Genomic DNA, 23,719 nt, shown 5'->3' with positions numbered 1-23,719 from the left:
CAATCTGTTCATTTCAAAATATGTGGCTATTTCAAAATATCTCCCCTGATTCAGTTGCATTTGGATCATGATGAGCAATCAACTGTTTGGTCTGGTTTTATTTGTAAATTGAGCCCCTTCTGTATTAAGGTAAAGTTATCTTAATTGTAATTCTTCATTGTAATGTAACACATGAATGTAACATTTGTACATTTGAAAATGTGTGGATTGTGAGGCAGGCAATGGCCGAGACGTATTATCAGTGGGCTGTTAATGCAGAGACCCAGGTAAGATTCTGGGGACCTGGGTTCAAATCCCGCCACGGCAGATGGTGGAATTTGAATTCAATAAAAATCTGGAGTTAGGAGTCTAATGATGACCACAAAACCATTGACGATTGCTTGGGATGGTTCACTAATGTCCTTGAGGGAAGGAAACTGCCATCCTTACCTGGTGTGGCCTACATGTGTTTTCAGATCCACAGCAATGTGTTTGACTGTTAATGTCCTTCTGGGCAATAAATGCTGACCTAGCCGGCGATACCCTCATCCTGTGAATGAATAAAAAAACATTGAATTTCTTTCTTTGTAAACTTAAAAAAAAAATGCATCTTCAGAATCCTGGGACACAAACTAGAAATAGCGAATTCAATTCTTAAGCCTGTTTTGTTTGTTGTTCAGTTGGATCTTAACTAACCTGCCTGAGTGTTTGAGTCTGTAATTCTTAATACCCATGCATATACAAATGCATGGTGTGGCAGGGGAATAGTGATGGAAGTAGTGTTACTATCTAACCAGTCAAGCAGTTGAAATAGCCAGTTATTGGTTCAGTTTTAACCGACTGGCTCAGTGGTTAGCACTGCTGCCTCACAGCACCAGTGACCTGGATTCGATTCCCACCTTGGGTGACTGTCTGTGTGGAGTTTGCACATTCTCCCTGTGTTTGCTCCAGGTGCTCCGGTTTCCTCCCACAATCCAAAGATGTGCAGGTCAGGTGAATTGGCCAGGCTAAATTGCCCATAGTGTTGGGTGCATTAGTCAGGGTAAATATATGGGGTTGGGGTCTGGGTGGGTTACTCTTTGGAGGGTTGGTGTGGACCTGTTGGGCCAAAGGGTCTGTTTTCATACTATAGGGAATCTAATCTCACCAGCAGAAGAGCTTTGTATCTTTTAAGCTATTTTATAAGATTCACAAATTGCTTCTGGATGTTTTATTTTAAATAGAGATTTACTACACCAGAAGGTTCAGGTTGTATTTAATCTGTTTCACTGCTTGACATCATGCACTGAAGAGTACAGACCAAAAAATTCTTTGTTGTACTCTCACATCTGCGTCATGAAGTTGTGGGTGGAAACCGCACTTTAGAGACTTGAGTACTGAAATCAAAGCTGACATCTCAGTGCAATCCTGAGGGAGCACTGCCAATGATGCTGCTGTAAGGATGAGGTGTTAAACTGTTTGCCCTTTCACCATGACGTAAAAGATCGTGTGGCACTCAGAATGAACCGGGGGATTTCTCCCGAGAGTCTCGGCTAATAATTATGCCTCAATCAACTTTACAAAAACAGGCTATCTGGTAATTGTCACATGATTGGTTTGTTGGAGCTTGCTGTTGTGCATGCTGAGTGCCACGTTTCTCACATTACAACAGCCACGACACTTCAGATGAACTTAATTGCTTGTCAAGTGCTTTAAGGTGTCCTGTGGTTCTTAAAGGTGCTGTATAAATGCCAGTATTTTTCTTCGTTGCCTTTTGTCTGTGCAGTACTTAAATTCAAGACTATATTTTAAATTTATTTTGCCTTCCAGAATTCTTACTTCTTTGATTATCCCTCTTAAATTTTCCCAGCACATCATCTTATTCTCTTATTCGTAGAACATGCTGTTTTTGAGTTGGTCTGTAGCAATTTGGTCACTGACTTTTCTTTTCATTCTTCCTCCCACGTTTCTTCTGTTTGTAACTAGAGGTGGAACTGCCAGAACTGTCATGATGTTCAGAGGCAATCACAAATAAAACTGGAATTCGACAACTCTGCCGAGCAGTTGCTCAGAATACCAATATGTTTTGTCGCCTTATAAATATTAAAGCTGAGGAAACCTCAGTAACTAGGAAATCAAATCCATAGTCCTTTTGAAGTCATACTTAAACAAAACTTTTGTCCTTTTGGAAACTGTTTGTTAAACAGATAATGTCCATGCTCCATTACAATGGTTTGTTAATTAATGAATGATGGGAGATGATGGATTGGCTTCTGACACCTTGACAGAGTTATCGTAATTCTTAAAAGCAGCAGCAGAAGAACTTGTTTCTGTACCATGTAGTTGAGAAGCAGGTTCTTTCAGAAGTAATCATTTTATTCAAGGGATGCAGACTATGGACTTCCATGTAAACTTTCAGGCTCATTAGCCAGAGCAACCAACTGGGAAAGGAACAAATAGGTAAAGACATCTCAGTGGGAGGCAATTGTATTTTTTTATTTGCGTGTGGAACTTGGGTGTCACTGGCTGTGCTAGCATTTATTGCTTATCCCTAGTGTTAATTGTATGGGTGATATTGTAAATAATCAACAATAAATGATTATTAGCTTGTGGTACAATCAGACTTTGCTGATCTCCTTATAGTCTAAATTGTTTCATGTGCATAAATACCAAAGGGAGCCCGAAAAAAAGGAACTGCTCTCAAAACAATACTTTGAATCTATCAATATATGAAAATGAGAATATTTGTCTTGTGGGCTCATCATGTTTTAAATCCTAGATTGTTAGCGTTACTGAGCTAATTAATCCAAAACATACATGACAAGGTAGAATAAAATGCAGCTTTGTCTTGATAATAGGAGACGTATGAATGAGAGAGGCACCCAACATGAAACTATATTAACCAAACTTTGAGGTGTTTTTCAACCACCGTGTATGTAGCTCACTGTTTCCTGGAGATTGTCAGGCATATACTGATTAAGAGGGTTGGAAGGACCTGTGTATTTTGATTTGGTTTAAGCTACAGGGGTACAGTGAAAAGTGTGTAATGTCACCACACGTGATGCCATCTTGGGTATGAAGGTACTTAGGTACAAAATTTAGCTACAAAGAATAGCGCAGAGAAACAAAGTTAAAAGGAAGGTATTGCCATTGTTCTTAGTATAAGTAGAAAAATAAAAAATAAAATTAAAACATAACTTCACAGTCCTCCGTGGTATTAAGTAGAAAAATAGAGAAATACAGTTAAAAGGTGAACTGGCTTTTCATACGTGCACTCCCAGCAAGTCCTCAGTCTCCTCCACTTTGGCCTGCTCTCTGGGAACTTTTGGGCTTCCTGCTCTCAATGCCGCAGATGCCCAGTACAGATGTTGATGGAGAAGAATTCAGAACAATAAACCTCATTATCAGAAAGCAATGATGTAGTGCATGTGCAGATTGAAATAATGGTTTCTTTCACCTCTTCAGGATGCTCCTCTACGGTACCCTTAAAGGCATTTGAGCACTGGGCTGAGGTATGACCGGAAGCTTTGGAGTTCTCTTTGCTGTGAAACAGAGTGCTTCATGGATCAGCGTAAACCCTTCTTTCACGGCTTCTGAGTCCGAGCAGCTCTCTTTTTATTTGACGATCTCACCATCTACCATGATTTTGATCTCTTCATTGAATGCATCTGAGCGAACCAGTTATAAAATTCACATGAGCTATCATTAGGAGGACTCATTTTGGGATAGATTCTACGCACATTAACAGTGTAGTGATTTGAACTCCAATGTTAGCTGAAAGTGTCCAGAAAAAAATCAGGCTTTTGCAGGTCCAGGAGTGATTTATGCCTTGCTTAGATTTGTAGCCTAATTGAAGCCAGGATTTGTAAGGTCACACATCAATTTCAGAGAACCATATGGAAGCAGGCCAATCGAGTCTGGTCTGATCCTCCAAAGACCATCCCACCCAGACTCCTGGGCTCTTCAAATCTCATCTTTATACTAGATTTTTGTAAATTCAACTCTCTTTTTTTTTCTGGACCGATGGGAGCTAATGGTAGTTGAAGATGAACATGAATAATTGTGGCCATTTTTGGCCAAGCTGCAATGTCGAAATCTGCTGATTTATATTTGTACATGACCAAATGATGGTTTGAGAATCAGTAAAAAGCTGGTGATGAATTAATGCTGGATTATCTGTCTAGGTAAGGCCAGAAAGAAAGCCTGATTATGACAATGATGAGATGGATATGAATGTGGATGAAGAAGAAGAAAAGGAAGAAGATCTTTCAGTCCCTGGAGCATCGTACATGAAGCTGCTTTTAATGACACCTCTGCCTGTGCTTTCTGGTATGTTCTAAGGTTTTAATTATCTTATCTCGACATTAAACCATAACATTGACCTGTAGTTGAAAAACAATATTTTTGAAAAACCAGTTAGCTTCAGATGTCTCAATTTTATTGATCATGCTTCACGAAATGCGACCAAACGATTGTGAGCTCTCCATGCCACAGTCTGCAGTAGGATTGTTGAATTTTCTCGGAAACATTGATAACAGTGTGTAGCATAATGGCTCAGTGGTTAGCACTGCTGCCTCGCGGCGCCAGGGACCCGGGTTCAGTTCCAGCCTCGAGCGACGTTTGTGGGGTTTGCACGTTCTCCCCGTGTCTGCGTGGGTTTCCTCTGGGTGTTCCGGTTCCTCCCACAGTCCAAAGATGTGCAAGTAAGGTGGATTGCCACATTCCTGATGAAGGGTTTATGCACAAAACATCGATTTGCCTGCTCCTCAGATGCTGCCTGACCTGCTGTGCTTTTCCAGCGCCACACTTTTCAACTAAAGTGCCCATAGTGCCCAGAGATGTGCAGGCTAGGTGGGTTAGCCATGGGAAATGTAGGGTTAACAGCCATAGGGTTGGGGTTGAATGTGGTTGAGTACTTTTCGGAAGGGTCAAATGGATGGGCTGAATGGCCTGTTTCCACACTGTAGGGATTCTATGATTCTATTCTATGAACAATGGTTAGAAAAACTAATTGTGAAATGTTTTCGGAAGACAGCAATTGTATGAACAAGTGGACGCCCTTGAAGAGGACTGAGGTTTGAAAGAGAACTTGCAATTCGGTAACCTGGATATCAACTTCCCACTGCCCTTTACGAAACTGTCTGCCACATTACCATCAGTCCAGACCACGAGGGCTCAGGGATGGGAAAAATAATGTGATGTCATGTCATTTCATTATTAATTAAAGTAGGAAATACGGGTTGGAGCAGTACTGAGGAACATCCAGGTCAATAGTCTATCCTCAAATCTAATAGAAGTTCTATATCAGTCTAACCAATGTCCTGCAATCTCCCCTTTGACCTTCCTACTGTGGTTTAGCTCAACCTGACCAATTGTCCTGATGTCCCCTGTCTTTCATCAAACGCTGAAGATGTGTTACAGAAGCAGGAAATGTTGGAAGTCCTCATCATCTCAGGTAGTATCGCTGAAGAGAGAGGCAGAGTTGGTAGCTCAGATTGATGATTTTTGGACTAGAATAGAAAGCTCGAGGTTTAGCCACTTCTAAGCAATAACAGAAACGGGGAATAATGGGGTTTTGAAAGGAGGAAGAGACGTGATCGATACTTTGAAGGAGAAGACAAAATGGTTAAGGGGCAAAAGAGGTGATAATGCAAGATAAATTAGGTTGGTAATCAGGCCAGTAAAGAAACAAAAGGTGAGCCCATATGACTTCTTAGATGCATTGCTGCATTTCTTCATCTGTCCTTCCAGTGTTGTCTCCATGAAAATATTGTGAACCGAAAGCTAAGATGACATTGGAACAGATATTTGTCTAAGCACTGTGGTATTTCTATTCTAATTTCACCCAGGTTAATATGTCAGCATTAGATTGGAAACACCAGGCATACAAAGCAATGGACAACACGTGCCTCGTCTGGTTAATCAAAATAAACTGTACAGTGATTTCAAGAGAAGAGTTTTTGCTCTGAAGTTTAATAGACTAGTTTATTTTGGGATTATGTTCGGCACGGACTTATTGGACCAAACGGTCAATTTCCATGCTGTCTGACTCTGTGACTTGACTGATTATTCACTAAATTGACTCCAAATTGGAAAGATGTCTTGTGAGTTGATTCCATCATTAATTGTAAGTTAAACGAATTTATTTAAAGGCAAGTCAGCATTTACCTTAATTTGTAATGAGAGATGCTGATATTAAGAACAAGTTTAGACACAGATGCACCTAGTGGTGTATATTTTGTTCCATTTCCTGCCTATTGATCCTATAAACACAATTGTGAATTACTGTTTCTGGTGGCCACAGTATTACAGGTATCCAGAATGAAATGGTCATCATGAGGAGTGTGGTAGGATGGTGGACGAACTCAACTGCATCTTCTGCTCATGGCAAGAGATTGGATCCCAAATGTTTGTTGTTGATTTGAAATACCCTGGCTCAGGAGGACTTTTATTGTGCTGAAACAAGTTTTGTCACTTGCCACACCGCTAAACAGATTACATTTATATAGAACTTTTAGTAAAGAAAAATGTCCCAAAGCTCTCAGTATCTTTCTGTAGATTAGCCAATCCAGGCAATACAATTGTGTTGGTGTCTTTGGGGACTGAATTTGCAAGTTTGCATTGGGAGTTTGTTATTGCTGGAACAGCAAATTTTCTGGGCATTAATAGTGAAACTTTTGCTAATCTGCTGGTCAATAAATCTAGAAATAAAAGATAGCATTCCATACAATCTAAGTGTTGGATAGTCATGGCTCAAAGTGCTTCCTAAAATGATTATTTTCAAGAACAGTACCAGAAGGTATGAAAGGGATGCAAATCTTTCCTCAGTCTCTTCATTAGTCTTCACATCAAGACAAGTGGAATGTATATCTCAAGGTCTCCGAGGTAAAGGAGTTGAAGTCATGCCTCAGCTATACAGAACCCTGGTTATACCAAACGGCAAATTCCATGTTCAGTTTGGGAAATGATGTCTTGATTATGGCACGAGGACAGTGCAGGTTGCCCAGAAAGGTATCAGGGCTCCAATGATTAAATTCCGGGGAGATGTTAGACAAATCTTGGTTAAGATCAAAGATTTTAAGATTTGAAGAGGAACCAATAGCATCATTCGTGAGAAGCTATTTCAGCTGGCTGAGGCATCCAGGATCAAATAGCACAATCTCAAAGTGAGTGTCGGCGCTTACAGGAGTGAAATTTAGAAATACTTCTACACACAGAGTGAAAAAAGTTTGTAATTCTCTCCTACAAGAGGCAGTTAGTGCTGGGTTAATTGTCAGATTTAAGTCTGAAAGCAATTCGTGCTACCTAATGTTATTAAGAGATATTGTCAAACTGGGTAAATAGAGTTGGTCACAAATCAACCCCAGCCTCACTAAATGGCAGAACACTGAGCTCCATGACTTGCTTCTCCAATGGGCAACAGTAGATTTGCTTACCTGGTTGGATTAGAGCTCTCCTCATTTATTGAATGTACGGTGATGTACGGAGACCCAAATCTGTGCATCATCTGTGAAACTTGCAGATGATCATCAGTTAGTGAAGATTGACCTATTGTTCAAAGCTTTTATTCGGGATCCTCCTCTTTCTAAAGCCCTATTTGATTTCAGGATATGCATTTTAGTCTTATTTTTAAATCCTGTTATAATGCAACACAATTCCTTTTTTTGTTGCTGAATGCATATTCTGATAGTTATAAAAATGCTAATTATTATCGCAAGTAAAGTTTGCAAAAAATCAATAGATTGGCTGATTTGTAACAATGAATCTGCCACTTTTTGGTCAAATATTTGGCTTATTCATCTTTCTTCTAGACTTAACAATCAGACAGTAATTCCTTGGATTGTAACATTTTTCAGATTTTGAGTATTGTAAACTCGATTTCAAAGATTATGTAGATCACCGTCATTAGATTTGAAATTGTTTGTAAATCTATATCTTAGTTGGCTTTAACTTTGAACAGAATTTGTGACTAAAACCTTTTGTGGCTGCTCCAGAAGATGGAAAGTGTACTAATGGTATTCCATTTTTAATGAGATGTTTGTCCTGAGGCCAGTGTTGGCAACATAGTAATTAATCACCGAGGAGGAAAGAGTTAAAGACATTTGTCTCAGCATCTGACATAGCTTACTGATAACTTCCTGCCAGAAGTTTAGGCAGAGGTGAACTCAAAGTCAAGATAACACATGGGAGTGATTGTCTTGACTATACTATTTAAATTTGAACTTGCAGTTACTAATTTTGTCCACTGTGACAGCCATAAGTAGTAGTTCTTTGACCTTTTCCTTGCAGCTTTTGAAGAGTTTTTGACATCTCTCGTGACCCAAGAATTAATGGTGATGCCCCGTGGGGTCTACTACTCGGCACTTCGTGGAGGAACTGTACGCTCTGACCAAGGCAAGACTGTGGCAGGGATTCCTAACTTCATGCTGAAGACGTACGAAAAGAACAAGCAACCTGGACTAAAATCTGGCCTGGCAGGTGAATTAATGATCAACCTTTTTGACAGAGCATTTTGGGTAGCACTGTCGGTTTATCTGTATTCCAAGAAGTTTTACAATTCAAACTAGTTTAATCATTGCAATGCCTATTTCGCACCTATCCAGGTAATTTTTAAATACAATTTGATTTTAAGCTTTATTATCATGTAATAAATCAAGTAAAGTTCCCCTGTCAGAGGTTGTAAATATCTCAAGTAAAGATAAAACAGTAAAAACTGCAGCTAATAATAGAAAATAACAGAATCCGTGCAGATAAAGTCGAAGTATAGTGGAGAGGAGAAGTATTTACTTCAGACCCTTGGGATTTTTCTGACTTCATGGGATTTATTTTCTTGTATTTCATTTTGAGAGAATGGTAAAATTCTTAATGTGTACTGCAGCCTTGTATAAAGTAAAAGTTTTTTTTGGGGAATGCCACAAACCACATCTATTTCAAATGTCTTTGTAAGATACAGGTGGCAATATTACTATGAAGCTGATTATATTCCTCTGTGGTTTTAATAGTTCCAGATTGATTACTTAATACTTCACCACATTACATAAAAGGAGAAATATTTTCATGCAATCTTCAGAAAAGTGAGCTTCCACTCTTGTTTTTAAGGATGTAACTATTTGTAAACAATAGTTAAGAAATTTATGACTTGTACTTTGGGACAATGTTCTCTTTCTTTGCATAAATAAGACTTTGCTTTGCAAGATAGACTTGAAATGTGTGTATTGTACTTTAGACCTTTACTCGTGATCAATTTGTATGTTACTTGACCAATTCTTTCTACATTGTTCATCAAGGACCACTCAGCCCGTCGAGTCTGTTCTGCCATTCAATGAGATCATTGGGGATCTAATAGCCTTCAACTCCATGGGCGATATGGTGGCTCAGTGGTTAGCACTGCTGCCTCAGAGCGCCAGGGACCCGGGTTTGATTCCAGCCTCGGACAACTGTCTGTGTGGAGTTTGCACATTCTGCCCTTCCACAATTCAAAGATGTGTAGGTCAGGTGAATTAGCCATGCTAGATTGTCCATAGAGTTGGGTGCGTTAGTCAGAGGGAAATGGGTCTGGCTGGGTTACTCTTCGGGGGGGGGCGGTGGTCGGTGTGGACTTGTTGGGCCGCAGGGCCTGTTTCCACACTGTAGGGAATCTAATCCACTTTCCTGACTTCTTCTCTTAAGCCTTTATTACCTTACTGATGAAAAACATCTGTCTATCTCAGCCTTGAGTGTACTTAATGACCCAGCCTTGGTAACCCACAACAATAAACAATTCCACAACTCTCTGCCAGAAGAAATTCCCCCTCATCTCTGTCCTAATTGGATGATTCTTTGTTCTGAGATGGTATTTTCTGATCCTAGACTCTCCTGCAAATGGAAGCAAGCTCTCAACCACCTATCACACCCTTGAAAAATCTTACATGTTTTAATAAGAGTTCCTCTTGTTAAGTAAGAGCAAAAGACTCTGAACACTGGAAATCTGAGAATGCTGAAGAAACTCAGCAGGTCTCTGGAGAGAAAAACAGAGTTGATGTCTCGAATAAAGTCTGACTTGTTCAGAGGATATAGTTAATAATGATGACATTTGTACGAAATTAGAAGATGATAGCAAATTTCCAGGATGGATATGTAAATGGCAAGTGAATTTCATTTTCAATAGAAAGAGATGTTGCACTCTCAGAGTTAGAATAAGGAGCCTGCATAATGCCTTGACAAGTGAGCATCTCTGTAAGTTGACAATACAAATCTCGATGTGTGTAAGTCATGAAAAGTAGGGAGTCGAAAAGTTTGGTGCTGGAAAAGGGCAGCAGGTCAGGCAGCATCCGAGGAGGGCAAGAATCGACGTTTTGGGCATAAGCCCTTCATTAGGAACGTGGAGGGGGTAAGGGGGTTGAGAGATGAAGGGGAGGGTGGGAGTGGGGCTGGCGGGGAAGGCAATAGGTAGATGCAAGTGGGAGGTGATGGTGATCGAGAATGATGGGTGGAAAGGATAGGTGGGAAGGAAGATGGAAAGGTTGGACAGTTCAAGAGGTCGGTGCCGAGTTGGAAGGTTGAATCTGGGATGAAATGTGGGGGAGGAGTGGGAGATGAGTAAACTGGTGAAATCCACATTGATCCTATATGGTTGGTGGGTTCCAAGGCAGAAGGTGAAGCGTTCTTCCTCAAGGCATCGGGTGGTTAGGATTTGGCGATGGAGGAGACCCAAGACTTGCATATCTTTGGTGGAGTGGGAAGGGGAGTTGAAGTGGTTGGCCATAGGACAGGTTGTTTGGTGTGTGTTTCCCAGAAAAATAGTGATGCAAGTTAACAAAGCTATAAACTGTGCAAGTAAAGTTTAATTACAAAGGAAATAAAGTGTTAATTTGGTTATTTTAAACTTTATGGAACCTTGGTTAAAGCACAACAGAACAGTGCATCATTCCGACTTGCATTTGTGTAGAAATGTTGGAGTAAATGCATTCAGAAATTACAAGGGTGGCACCAGAACTGAGTGAGTATGTCTGTCAGAAAAGACTCAACAGGTTCAGGGTTGTTCCTCTCTGGAATTGAGAGGTTGCTATAAAAACATTTATTAAGTAGGCAAATTAAAGGTGGGAGTGCGTGGGAGCTCAAAACTTGGGGCCCTAAAACAAGATAGCCACTTAGTAGCTCAGAAATTCAAGAGAATGTTGTGCAAGTGGAATTCGCTACCATGCGGAGAGTTGAGTCAATTGGATTGGTGCTTTAAAGCAAAGTACATGACTGGAAAAGGAATAATGTGTTGCTATGCAGATACATCGCAAGTTTGCAAGTATGAATGTGTGGATCATTAACACTGACATGAACATGCTTGGGCTGATTTTTAATTGCATAAAGAATTATTGTTGTAATTGTTGCTAATCATTAAAGGGTCATCCCAAAATATTTTGTTCGAAGTGATTTCCCTGGCTTTGCCACCAAGGTCTCACCTGTGGAATAGCAGCCCAGAGTTGGAAAAGGCATGAGTGGATATCAGGATGAGTTGATCAAAGTGAGCATTGACAGTCTGTCTCTTAGTCATCTGAAGCCTGTGGCTACTTTGCATCTCAGGCTGTGTTGGGATAATATAGTGTTGACTCAGCACACGCATCTGATTCATAGAGTACGGTGCAAGCATCGCTTTTCATTTGCCTGTTAAATGCAACGTGCTTTAAATGCCTCAGGGAATATTTCTGGAAATCTGGGTTTTTCAGGGTTTTAATCATCCATTCTCCCCTTCATGCAAATACATGGGAGTGACTTTAATTTTGTCTGAATTGATTCAGGCTTGATGACTTTTACTATAACCACAACATCTCAGGAGATTTCTGTTAAAATCAAGTCTTGCTGGCCTGCCTGTTATCTTTAAATCCAGAGAAAGTATTGCTTGTCCCCGAGTTTTCCAGCAAGGTATGTACTGTACAGTTGACTACCTGGAGACGACTGAAAGATCTCCATAGGATCATATGGACCTGCTTGTGGCACAATGGTAGTGTCCCTAGCCCTGGACCAAGAGGCCCAGGTTCAAGTCCCACCTGCTCCAGAGGTGCATAATAACATCACTGAGCAGGTGGATCAGAAAAATAGATGAAACAGCAAAACATTTTTACAGCATGGAATCAGGCCCTTTAGCCCAACCCGTCCATACTGACCAGTTTTCCTAAATTGAACTATGCCCATTTGCCATTGTTTGGCAGCAATCCCTCTTAAACATTTCCTGTCCACGTACCTGTCCGAAAGTCCTTTAATGTTGTAATTGTATTTGCCTCTATCACTTCACCTGGCAACTCATTCGCACAGCACTGTCTGTGTGAAAACATTGCCCCTCAGGTCTCTTTCAAATCTTTCCCATCTCACTTCAAGTCTGTGCCGTCTGGTTTTAGATTCCCTTACTCTGGGGAAAAGACCTTTGCAATTCACCTTATTTATACCCCCCCATGATTATACAAACCTCTATAAAGTCACCCCTCAACCTCCTACGCTCCAGTGAAAAAAAGGTCCCAGCCTTTTACTCAGAGTAGTAAGGGCATGGAACGCCCTGCCTGCAACAGTAGTAGACTCACCAACCTTCGGGGCAGTTAAATGGCCATAGGATGAGCATATGGATGACAGTGGAATAGTGTAGATTGGATGGGCTTCAGATTGGTTCACAGGTCGGTGCAACATCGAGGGCCGAAGGACCTGTACTGCGCTGTAATGTTCTATGTTCCCTTATGACTCACACCTTCAGTCTCGATCACGTTCTTAATTCTCCATTTTTAGGAGTTAAACATAGGTTAACTTGGGTAACTATGGGGCCATTGTGAAGTTGTAATCAGTCATGATTTGGTTGCATCTGAAAGACCAGGATAACTAGTGCTTGACTGAGTCAGTGGTTTGGCATTTGCAGGCAGCAATAAAGAAACATCACTCACCTTTTATTACAGTTTGAACCACTTAGGCTTTTTATGGGCTTAGGGCAATATTAGATACAGTTTGATGCAGTCGACAACAAGTCTGATCAAATAGGTTAGGCAACAGTGTGCCTCATTAACCAGTCACGTTGAGGAACTTTATGAGTCTGAATTAGGAAGTTGGGATACTTCATTCAGTGAATAACAGTGTACAGAAAATGAGATGATTGGACTGAAACTAGGGATGAAGCAGAGGTAAAAGAGATGAAAAGGAAAATGTGTTTGTTTGAAATAAAAATCTTGTTTCCATATCCAAAGGTCATTAAAATTCAGAGGAATGTAACTGGCAGCGATGAAACTTGAATTGCCGAACAAGTTGTTTAGCTGTGATGAACACTTGGCGTGCAGTTAAAACCTCACTTAGGATTGAATGGACAAACTCTTTTCAGGATTCTTGGGGTGATGTCCCTCCCTCCAAAATCCAACAGACCTGGCTTCAACTCCCACTTGCTCCATAACAACTCTGAACAGATTGATTAGGAAATATCTCACCTTTTTTGATGTGTTAAGTGATTAACAAGCATATTGTAAGTATTTTTGTTTGTGAAACTTGTGGAGGAGGAGGCAAACTGAGCAACAACTTCAACAAGTCTGCATGCTACTCCACACGTAGATACCAAAAGATTATGCTCTTTAATATCAGTGCAAACTTCAGAGTTATTCCTACCACCAAATACAAGCTAATTCAGGATGAAAGGTTTTGTATTTGGTTTGCTGAACAGAAGTGTTTCCTGTTTATTTGGTAACCAAATGCACAAAGAGCTTCTAAAAGTGCCTTGAACGCTTGATGTATCTTCCTCACATTTTGCATGAATTGGGAGACTTGCTGAACAATCCCCAGTTCCTAATTTCTTAGAGGTCGTGTTTCCATTTTTCATTCGGAAGATTGAGCAAGGAAAGCAAAGCGCGAAAAAGCAGTGGCATTCTCCAAGGCTTAACCCTGGGTTCGTAGTTTATAAGACTCCTACTGAAGGTCTTACACATCAGCATTGCCGGGCTAGGATTAATGTTATGGATTTACAGTTTACATTCCACTATTGCCTTCTTAAAGCTCATCATCCCGTTAAAGCCTTTCCTGCTTCCTTGCAGCTGGTTTATTACTTTGTTATGATCTACATGTTCAGACGGATAAAGATGGCAAGCCTATTAATCGCTTTCTGGTGAGCCGGGGCCGGAGCTACCAGCAAATGCTTGCAGCCCTTATCCACGAGGTAATATGTTTATGAAATACATGTCAAACCGTTTTTGTGTTTGCACAGAATTGCTCCTGATTTTGTGTTTGTGTGTGTGTGTGTGTGTGTGTGTGTGTGTGTGTGTGGTGTGTGTGGGCGCGCGCGCGTGCATTTACCACATATAATTAGCAAGAAAAATACTAATTTATTTTCCATTATTTCTTGCATTTCTATAATTTACAAGTTCTTGATAGAGTTGCTGCAGCTCAGATTTTCGGAGATGCAGTTGACCAAAGCACACCTGGTCAGCTACATCCCCCAACAATATGTGATTGGGGAGACTCTTGGGAATTACATTTTGAGTGTTAATATAAACTACTACATCTCCAGTGAAGCAGCTCTCTCTTCCTGAGGTTACAGAGATTCACTGGATCGATGGCTTCATGAAATATAAAAGCAAATCAAGGTCCATAAAATCACCGTTAGGTGTTCTTTTACTCCAGGGAGTCTGTCTCTCTGAGGGTTAGTATGGAAACATTGTCATTCACCGCTTGGTCTGTGCTAATCCTCTGAAGGTTTGCAGGGAAAAGAGACCTTGCTGTTTGGTTTTCAGTTGGCTTGTTGTGCTTGCCCATCCTTGGTGAAAAGGCAGCTCCTCCCTACCTTAATATGTAACTCACCTCTGTCTCCCCCCAGCTCCAATCCCCCACTTCCTTCACCATTTCGTTTGCTGTCTCTCTCTCTCTCTCTCTCTCTCTCTCTCTCTCTCACACACACACACCTCTCTTTCTCTCACACACACACACACACACACACACAACCATCACATGGCAGCTTCAAAACTCATCATCAGATGCATTCCTGTTGCAGGTTTCTAGAATGAGCATTACTATCTCGGCCCCTCAGGTCTCTTTCAAATCTTTCCCCTCTCACTTCAAGTCTGTGCCGTCTGGTTTTAGATTCCCTTACTCTGGGGAAAAGACTATTGCAATTCACCTTATTTATACCCCCCATGATTATACAAACCTCTATAAAGTCACCCCTCAACCTCCTACGCTCCAGTGAAAAAAAGGTCCCAGCCTTTTACTCAGAATAGTAAGGGCATGGAACACCCTGCCTGCAACAGTAGTAGACTCACCAACCTTCGGGGCAGTTAAATGACCATAGGATGAGCATATGGATAACAATGGAATAGTGTAGATTAGATGGGCTTCAGATTGGTTCCAGCTGTACCCATGGAAATGTTGACAAAATGTGGATATTAGTTTGTAATGTCGACATAATTGAGAGAGAGGAAGCGGATTGACTTATTCAAATGGCTCAACTTCTGATGCAGTTATTTGGAAACTGAGTTGCATTGTGTGGGCTCTCTGAGTTATATTTGCAAAAGTAGTTGTTACGTTACTGAAATGGAATCACCAGTAAAAAGCAGAGTAAAGGTCTACATTTGAGCCACGAGTTCAAAATTAATACCTGCTTGTGGGAAAAACTCAAAATTTGATCAAATTAGCAAAGACTATGATGTAACTTAAGTAACCATCAATAAGTAGTAAGTTGCAATTTTTGTCATCAAATGAGGCAATAAGTTTTCCAGAATGATCTGAACCAGTTATGCTTTTCTGAATTCCGTGGCTTTGAAGCATAAATTTCCTGAATGGTTCAAGGCAGTGTGCAAGAAAAATCTCCCTCTGGTTTCAGAACAGGTCCCGTTGGGAAAAGCTATCCAAATTTCAGGGAAAACCCTATTTATGGATGTCTTTGTCATTAAAGCGCAAAAGGCTCATCGATGATGTGGCAACTCTTTGTAGAGAAACCCCCTGCAGTCTCATCCCCTGCATTATCCTCATAGCCATCAGCTATACTTTGGTCAGAAACACATCCAGATTCCCTTTGAAGCCACTTAACATTTCTGCTACTATTAATATTTAACATTTTGTCAGCAGTGAGTTGCCGATCATTATCGTTCCCTGTGTTTAGAAGTCAGTTCTTCCTCAGATCACCCCACACCTCTGACCCAAAATGGAAAATGTGGGTCCCCTAGTCCTTAAACCATCACAGAAGGATGACAGTTTTTCTTTGTTCATCTTATCCAGTTTAAAAAAAAATTCATGGGATGAGGGCATCACTGACTGGACCAGCGCTTATTGCCATCCCTAATTACCCAGAAGTTGAGTCAACCACATGGCTGTGGGTCTGGAGTCACATGTAGGCCAGACCAGGTAAGGATGGCAGTTTCCTTCCCTGAAGGACATCAATGAACCATATAGGTTTTTCCAACAACCAACAATGGATTCATAGTCATCAGTAGATTCTTAATTTCAGATTCTTTATTGATTTCAAATTTCATCATCTGCCATGGTGGGATTTGAACCCAGGTCCCCAGAACATTGGCTGAGTTTCTGGATTAACAATCCAGTGATAATACCACTGACCATTGTCTCCCCGATCATAATCTATAACAATCTTGGACAGTTCTATGAGATCTCCAGTCCACCCTTGTCCTCTAAGGAGAACAACCCTAGCTTCTCCAACCTAATCTTGTAGCTAAAATTTCTTATCCTTGGAAGTATTCTTCTGCACCCTATCAAGGGCCCTCACAACCTCCAAGTGTGGTGACTAGTAGCTCTACTGTTGTGACCTCACCATAATATTGTGAAGGATCAGCATCACCTCTCTGCTTTTGTACTCAATGCCACAAATTCTGAAGCTCCCAATATCCAACAGTCTGTTAACTATTCTCTCACAATGACCTACCACCTTCAAGCATCTGTACATGTGAACCCAAACATCCCTCTTGCTCATTCTTTCTGACTATGTCATTCAGTCTATGTTGTCCTTCCCTATGCTTTCTCACAAATGCACCATCTCATTCTTTTCCATCAGCAACTTAACTGCTCATTCTACATCCCTATCTGTGTACTTTTGCAGTCAATTGGTATCATCAAAGTTTACCTTATTTACAAGTTTGGTATTGCCAGCAAATGTTAAAGTTTCACTCTGTTTTCCAATAATCAAGTCATTAGTTGGGAAATGTGTCAAAAACTTCCTTAAAATCCACATACAGAATATTGACCTCTCCAACCTTCTCGATTTCTTCAAGAAAAATTCCATTTGGATTAGGCAAATACAAGATCCGTCCTTTACAAATCCATGCAGCCTCTCCTTCCTTAATTCAAATCATTCCCAAGGGCCCGTTTATTTGTTCTCCTTTATTATTGTTTTTAACATCTTACCCAGCGTTGATACTAAAATGACTTGGCTGTAGTTACTTGGAATATCCTTACTACCCTTCTCGAACAAAGGTGTTAGATTTCCCACTGTCGAGTCCCCTGCTCCCTGTATCTTGGGAAATTGGGAAGATTTTGCTATCCAATCTCACGTTCCTGGAATGCAAACCACCTGGAGTCGACAGCTTAAACACTGCAGGCCCAGGCAACCTTTTCAGGGCATCTTGCCTATAAATTGTGACCCTCATCAAAAAATATGCTAGCCTTGGCCTCCTTCAAAGCAAATGAAATGTATAAATTGTCTCTAATATGGAATGAGCTGCCACAGGAAGTGATGGAGACTGGTACAATTACAATATTTAAAAGGCATCTGGATGGGTATATGAATAGGAAGGGTTTAGAGAGATATGGGCCAAATTCTGGCAAATGGGTCCAGATTAATTTCGACTATCTGGTTGGCATGGATGAGTTGGACTGAAGGGTTTGTTTTTGTGCTGTACTATCCATGCTCCGTATCGAAAAGTGTGGCACTGGAAAAGCACAGCAGGTTAGGCAGCATCCAAGCAGCAGGAGGGTCGATGTATCAGACATAAGTCCTTTGTCAGGAATGTGATGAAGAGCTTATGCCCAAAAGGTTGGCTGTCCTGCCCCTCAGATGCTGCCTGACCTGCTGTGCCTTTTCCAGCACCGCACTTTTCGACTCTGACTCTCCAGTTTTTGCAGTCCTCACTTTCTCCTCTATGACCTACATGTCCTCTTATAAGAGGTCGGTTTGTCACCACAAATTGGTTACAGTGCGTTTGACAAATTGTGGACCTTGTTTGGATAACATGAGCTTTTCTACTGAATAAGTAGAGCAATTTTCTATTATCAATCTTCTACAGCGCGATTTTCCAAAGCGGTTTTTTCATTGCGCAATTTTCTATAGTGCGAGTTGTAGTGGAATACAACATCATGTCATAGCAGAGCAACCTGTACTGGCTTACTATTTACATGCTGTGAGGGGATTTGTGTTCCCTTTTGGGTTAATTGCCATTCTGTTCTCATTCTCGTACATCTCCATTGTCATTTTATGAAAGATGAAGGGGTAGAAAGAAAGGTTCATGCTGTAACTCATCAGAAAATGGTCAGTTAAACCAAATGCAATCACCTGAGAACGAGCAGTGTGGGGCTTTGATCAGCATTGCCTTTGTTATTTGAGAAGTGTAAGCTTTGTGGTCTATTCAACCTCTGGGAAACCAGACCTTTGTAGAAGCTTCTTCAAGAGACACAAGGGCCTTTAGAAATTGTAAGTGTTTTGTTGGGAATTTTTCTGAGTCCAAGATAAACAGATCTGACAAGCTTTCCCTTTTCACAACAAAAATGAATACTCAAAAATATTTGAAAAACGCCCCACATTTCGCTGAGTCATTGACAGGGTACGCAAAAACAGACAGGCATTAACTTTTGGTTTTTGTGTTATTGAAACTTTTACAAATGAATTAATAAACGTGATGACAATCAAAACTGTGAAGGTTGAAGCTAAGATGAGAATATTTGTTGCAATATCAGAGGCCAATTATGTGCACATTTGCTGGTAATTGTTCTGACACTCTTAAATTTTTGATTTTGATGTGGTGCAAATGCAATGTGTTCTTTTTTCTAAGGATCTTTTTCCTTCCAGGTGCCTATCCAACCTTCTGAATGGCATAAATCAATTTTACTATCCCAAGCTTGGCTAGGTTTCATGGGGCGAACGTACCAAGCAGTTCTGCAGGTAACCATTAGATTTCTTGAGACTCGACTCGACTCTTATTCAATTTCAATATGAAAGCTCGACATTCATGGTTTTACTTTTTTTTCTTTCACAGACACAATGTTTTTTTAAATAATATCTTATTTCACTTGGTTACATTCAACGTGGTCCTGTTCATTCCATAGAGTTCAGATTCTTCTTGATTAGATTTTCAGAGCATGGTCTGTAAGTTTCATTGGCCGAGATTTCTCGATTCGTGGATCTGACTGGCAGTGTTCCCGTTCAAGATTGCCCAGTTACCTATTAGTGAATTTTACAGCCAGACTTCAAAGCCTGTTTTGCCCTGTCCTGGATGCCACCGTTGTAGGAAAGTGACTATAGTGCAGGATCAGCGTTAAGAGACCAAGTCATTCCAGCAACAGTAGTTGCATATTCCAGAAAGGTTGCAAAACCTCTTTGACAGACCTTGAGAGAAAGTAATTGTGTGAGTGGGGGAGGGAGTACAAAGGTAAAGGTAGAGGGTGTTAGGTGGATGAGGTGCTAGGGTGGCAGGTGAGTGGGCAAGGGTATTCCAGGTATGTGGGTGAAGGTGAAACATGAGGGTTCTGATGACAGCTGGGTGTGTGAGAGTATAGAGTGGCATGTGAGAGGGTAGATGACAGGGGCATGGGTTGGGGTTGCAGAGTTGGATTGGGGATTAACCTTTGGATGGTACAGAGGTGGAGTTGGCTGATATCAGGGAGGGTCAGGTATCCATTGGCTAATTACATCACACGCATCCACTTAGCTTTGTATCGTCTACAAATCTGGAAATGGCACATTTGGTTCCTACGTCCAAACCATTAATGTATATTGTGAACAGCTGGAGCTAAAGTATTGATCCATGTGGTACCCCCACTAGTCACAGCTGCTCGTGCGAGAACGACCCATTTATTCCAGCACTCTGTTTTCTGTCTGTTCATCAATCATTAATCCATGCCAGTACATTACCTCCTATGCTGTGTGTTTTAATTTTCCAACCTGCCTCCTGTGGGGACTTGGTCAAAAGCTTTTTGAAAGTTGACGTATTCAGTATCCATTGGTGCTCCTTGAGCAATTTCCTGGTTACATCCTCAAAAAAAAACTCTAAATATTATTTCAGATTTCATTGACTGTGCTCAATCCAGAACATTATCAACTAGTTGTGCATTAATCCAATCCTTTATCATAGACTTGTGGCATTTTCCCTCCTGTTGAGAAAAGGCCAACAGGCCTGTAGTTCTGAGGGAGGGCCTCTTACTTCTGAAGAAGGGTCACTCGACCCAAAACATTAACTCTGATTTCCCTCCACAGATGCTGCCAGACCTGCTGAGCTTTTTCAGCCATTTTGATTTAGGTGTATAGTTCCAGTTTTCTTTCTCACTTGCTTTTGACAGTGGGATGACATTCGTGAGCTTCAATGTTGCATGAATCATGCCACGATCTGTAGGATTTTGGAAGATACAGGCAGTCCCTGGATTGCGAACAGATTTCGTTCCTGAGTCCGTCTGCAAGTTCATTTGTACGCAAGTGTCAGAACACGACACAGGAAGCTATGAAGTAGCCATTAATAAGTACAGGAAATGTTTGCAGGTCAATTCTTTAAAATGGCACCTCTTTATGAGATCACTGTTTTAACTATGGCCCTTCAAGAGTTGGATATTTGCAAATCGGGGACCCCTTGTATTCATCAATGGACTGACGAGTTGTGTAGCCACATCCTTCAACACTCTCAGATTAAAAATTGGGTCATGGAGATTTATCAGATTTCAGCTCCATTAATTTCCACAGTATAATCTTCTCGCTGTAATTTTCCTGAGCCACTTGGATCTCTGGTACTGGGAGATTTCAGGTATCTCCTGTAGCAAAGATTTGTACAGTGAACGCATTTAATTTCTCTACCGTTTGTATTTTTTCAGTGTTGAAATTTTCATCAAACTCTGGATGATTTCTGACATTAGAATTTGGTGCAAAGGGGAAATACAGGACTACATTTTATAAAGTGCGTCAACACGGCTGCAGGCAGACAGTACTTCTAGGGTATTGTTTAATCCAAGCATTTAAGTTTGCTTTAAAATCTAATTAAATTGAACTTCTGGGATGGGTTCTCCTTCGGTCTTCGAAAGAAACTTTTATCCTTCATGGTTTGACTCAAATACTGCCACCATTCTCTCTTCAAAGTGAAAACTTGAAGGGAAATTTCTTTAATTGCATAAAGGAAGTGTAGAATGATTTTTCTGTTCAATTGACCAGTTTCTGTATGATTAAAGATGTGATGCTGGTACTCTGTCGCAGGGTGGAGTTTTGTGTGATGGGGTGATTGGACGCTGTAGACCACTCTCAAGTAGAATTAAGGCTGAGCCCCTTCATTTACACTGTGACCCAAAAGAAATCTGTGGTGTCAATGAGACAAGTTAATAGTTTGCATTATAATAACATTTTTGCATCACTGAAAGCCAGGTATGCTATGCCAAATAATATATGGTGCCAATTTTAATACAGAGAGAAAACAGCACCTATATCTTGAGATGAAACTATACCTCAACAATGGGGGAATCTTAACTGCATGTTGCGGTTGTACAGGATGTTGGTGAGGCCACCTCTGGTGAACTGTGAACAATCCTGGTCACCCTGCTGTAGGAAGGATATTATTAAATTGGAGAGACTGCAGAAAGGATTTATGAGGATGTTACTGAGAATGGAGGATTTGAGTAATAGGGCAAGGCTGATTAGACTGGGACGTTTTTCATTGGAGCATAGGAGGTTCAAGGGTGACCTTTTGAGGCTTATATCATGAGGGGCACGGGTAAGATGAATAACAAAGGTTCTTTCCCTTGGCTAGGGGAGTTCAAAATTACAAGGCATTGATTTAAAGGGGGAGGTGAAAGGTTTCAAAGGGATCTGAAGGGCAACTTCTTCACATAGAGAGTGGTTCCCACTTGGAATTGAAATGCCAGATGAAGTGGTAGATGCAGTTACAATATCTAAAGCACATTTGGACAAGTACATTAATCGGAAAGGTTTAGAGGGATAGGGGGCCAAAAGCAGGTAAATGGGGTAATTTAGTTTGGAAAACTCGGTCATCATGAACAAGTTAGATTGAAGGGACTATTTCCATGCTCTACAACTCTGTGACATGAAGTGGCAAGCTTTTGGTGGATTATTTGCTTAGCTAAAGGTACTACACTGTGAACCTGTGTCATATTATCATTGTAGATATAATTTTGGCAGCAAGATAACAATAAATGAAGGGAAAAAAAGAGTTCTGTTGCTAATTATGAGTGACATAATCAATTGAATTACTGTAATTATGCTTGATTTGTGGCCAACCAAGCAACCTGAGTATTTGACATTGTGATTGAAGTGGGCAACTGCACTTAAGTGTTTATCAGTCAGGTTGAATGCCCTTGTAGTTTGATTTATATTTCCTAATCTGTTTATTAAAATTAGACTCTTAAAGAGAGCAGAGGAGCAATCAGATAATTGTTGTGGTACTGTTCACCACAATCATTTTATTTTGGTGGAGATAGTGTTAGGCTAGTCTGTGCACTATACTATTTTATTATTAAGTAGCTATAAAGTATATCAAGTGTTCGCCAGTTACTTTTGTTTGTGCTTGCTTTGCTGAATTTCCTGTTTTGAGTCAATTTTGATGAGTTGGGAAAATAGTTCAACAAATTTGGGTCTGATTTTGTTTTTAGATCTATATGTGGGTTCTCTCCTTTACATACACTACCTGCTACACAAAAAGCTTGCTTATTTTCTGCTGAGAGTGGTTAGAAACATTGAAACACAGAAATTAGGAGCAAGAGAAGTCCATTCAGCCCTTTGGACCTACTCCACCATTCAATATGGTCGTGTATGATGGTGGAGCAAGTTTGAAGGACTGAATGTTTTTATTTAGGATGCCAAGGTTACGTTGTACTTGATCCTTGATTCTAGATTCCTTTTTAATGTTGTCAAGTCCTGAAGGATGTACATTTTGTTGATTGATGTGAACTGCAGCAGTTCATTTCTTCACAAGGCGTGAGATTTGAAAGAGTCGAAAAGTGTGGCGCTGGAAAAGCGCAGCAGGTCAGGCAGCATCCGAGGAGCAAGAGAGTTGACGTTTCGGGCATAAGCCCCTTTGAAAGACCTCCTTTATGATTGAGTGCCCTGTTTGTCTATTTTACATAAAAATAGTCTCACACATTTACAGCTGTGTTTTGCTTTTAATGCAGAGTTTTGCATGAACTAGATTTAAGTAAATCCAACTTGCAGATAGCAAACATCTGCTTATATTTCAGTCAAGGTGATATAGAATAGAATAGAATCCCTACAGTGTGGAAACAGGCCCTTCAGCCCAACAGGTCCACACCGACCCTTGAAAGAATAATCCACTCAGACCCATTCCCGTACCCTATATTTACCCCTGACTAATACACCTAACCTACACATCCCTGAACACTGGGTAATTTAGCATGGCCAAATCACCTAACCTGCCCATCTTTGGACTGTGGGAGGAAACTGGAGCACCCGGAAGAATCCCATGCAGAGATGGGGAGAATGTGCAAATCAGACAGACAGGCGTGCGCACACACACACACACTCACACTCACACTCACACTGTCACACACACACTCACACACACTCACACACACTCACACACACACTCACACACACTCACACACA

General features: G+C 40.8%; 1 protein-coding gene across 4 annotated transcripts in view; it reads left to right on the top strand.

The window, feature by feature from the left end:
• Positions 1–23,719, top strand: part of focad (focadhesin) — a 201,930-nt gene that overhangs the window by 79,791 nt on the left and 98,420 nt on the right. For all 4 annotated transcript variants that reach the window (XM_043718981.1, XM_043718998.1, XM_043718973.1 and 1 more), the window contains exons 19-22: positions 4,143–4,287; positions 8,248–8,436; positions 13,986–14,107; positions 18,959–19,051. In XM_043718981.1, the coding sequence (XP_043574916.1) occupies positions 4,143–4,287; positions 8,248–8,436; positions 13,986–14,107; positions 18,959–19,051 (549 nt within the window). The remainder of the gene's footprint in view (positions 1–4,142; positions 4,288–8,247; positions 8,437–13,985; positions 14,108–18,958; positions 19,052–23,719) is intronic.

Source organism: Chiloscyllium plagiosum, chromosome 2 (assembly GCF_004010195.1).
Source record: "Chiloscyllium plagiosum isolate BGI_BamShark_2017 chromosome 2, ASM401019v2, whole genome shotgun sequence".
NCBI lineage: Eukaryota > Metazoa > Chordata > Chondrichthyes > Orectolobiformes > Hemiscylliidae > Chiloscyllium > Chiloscyllium plagiosum.
The sequence above is the reverse complement of the archived record's forward strand: the minus strand, read 5'-3'. Positions and strand labels throughout refer to the sequence as shown.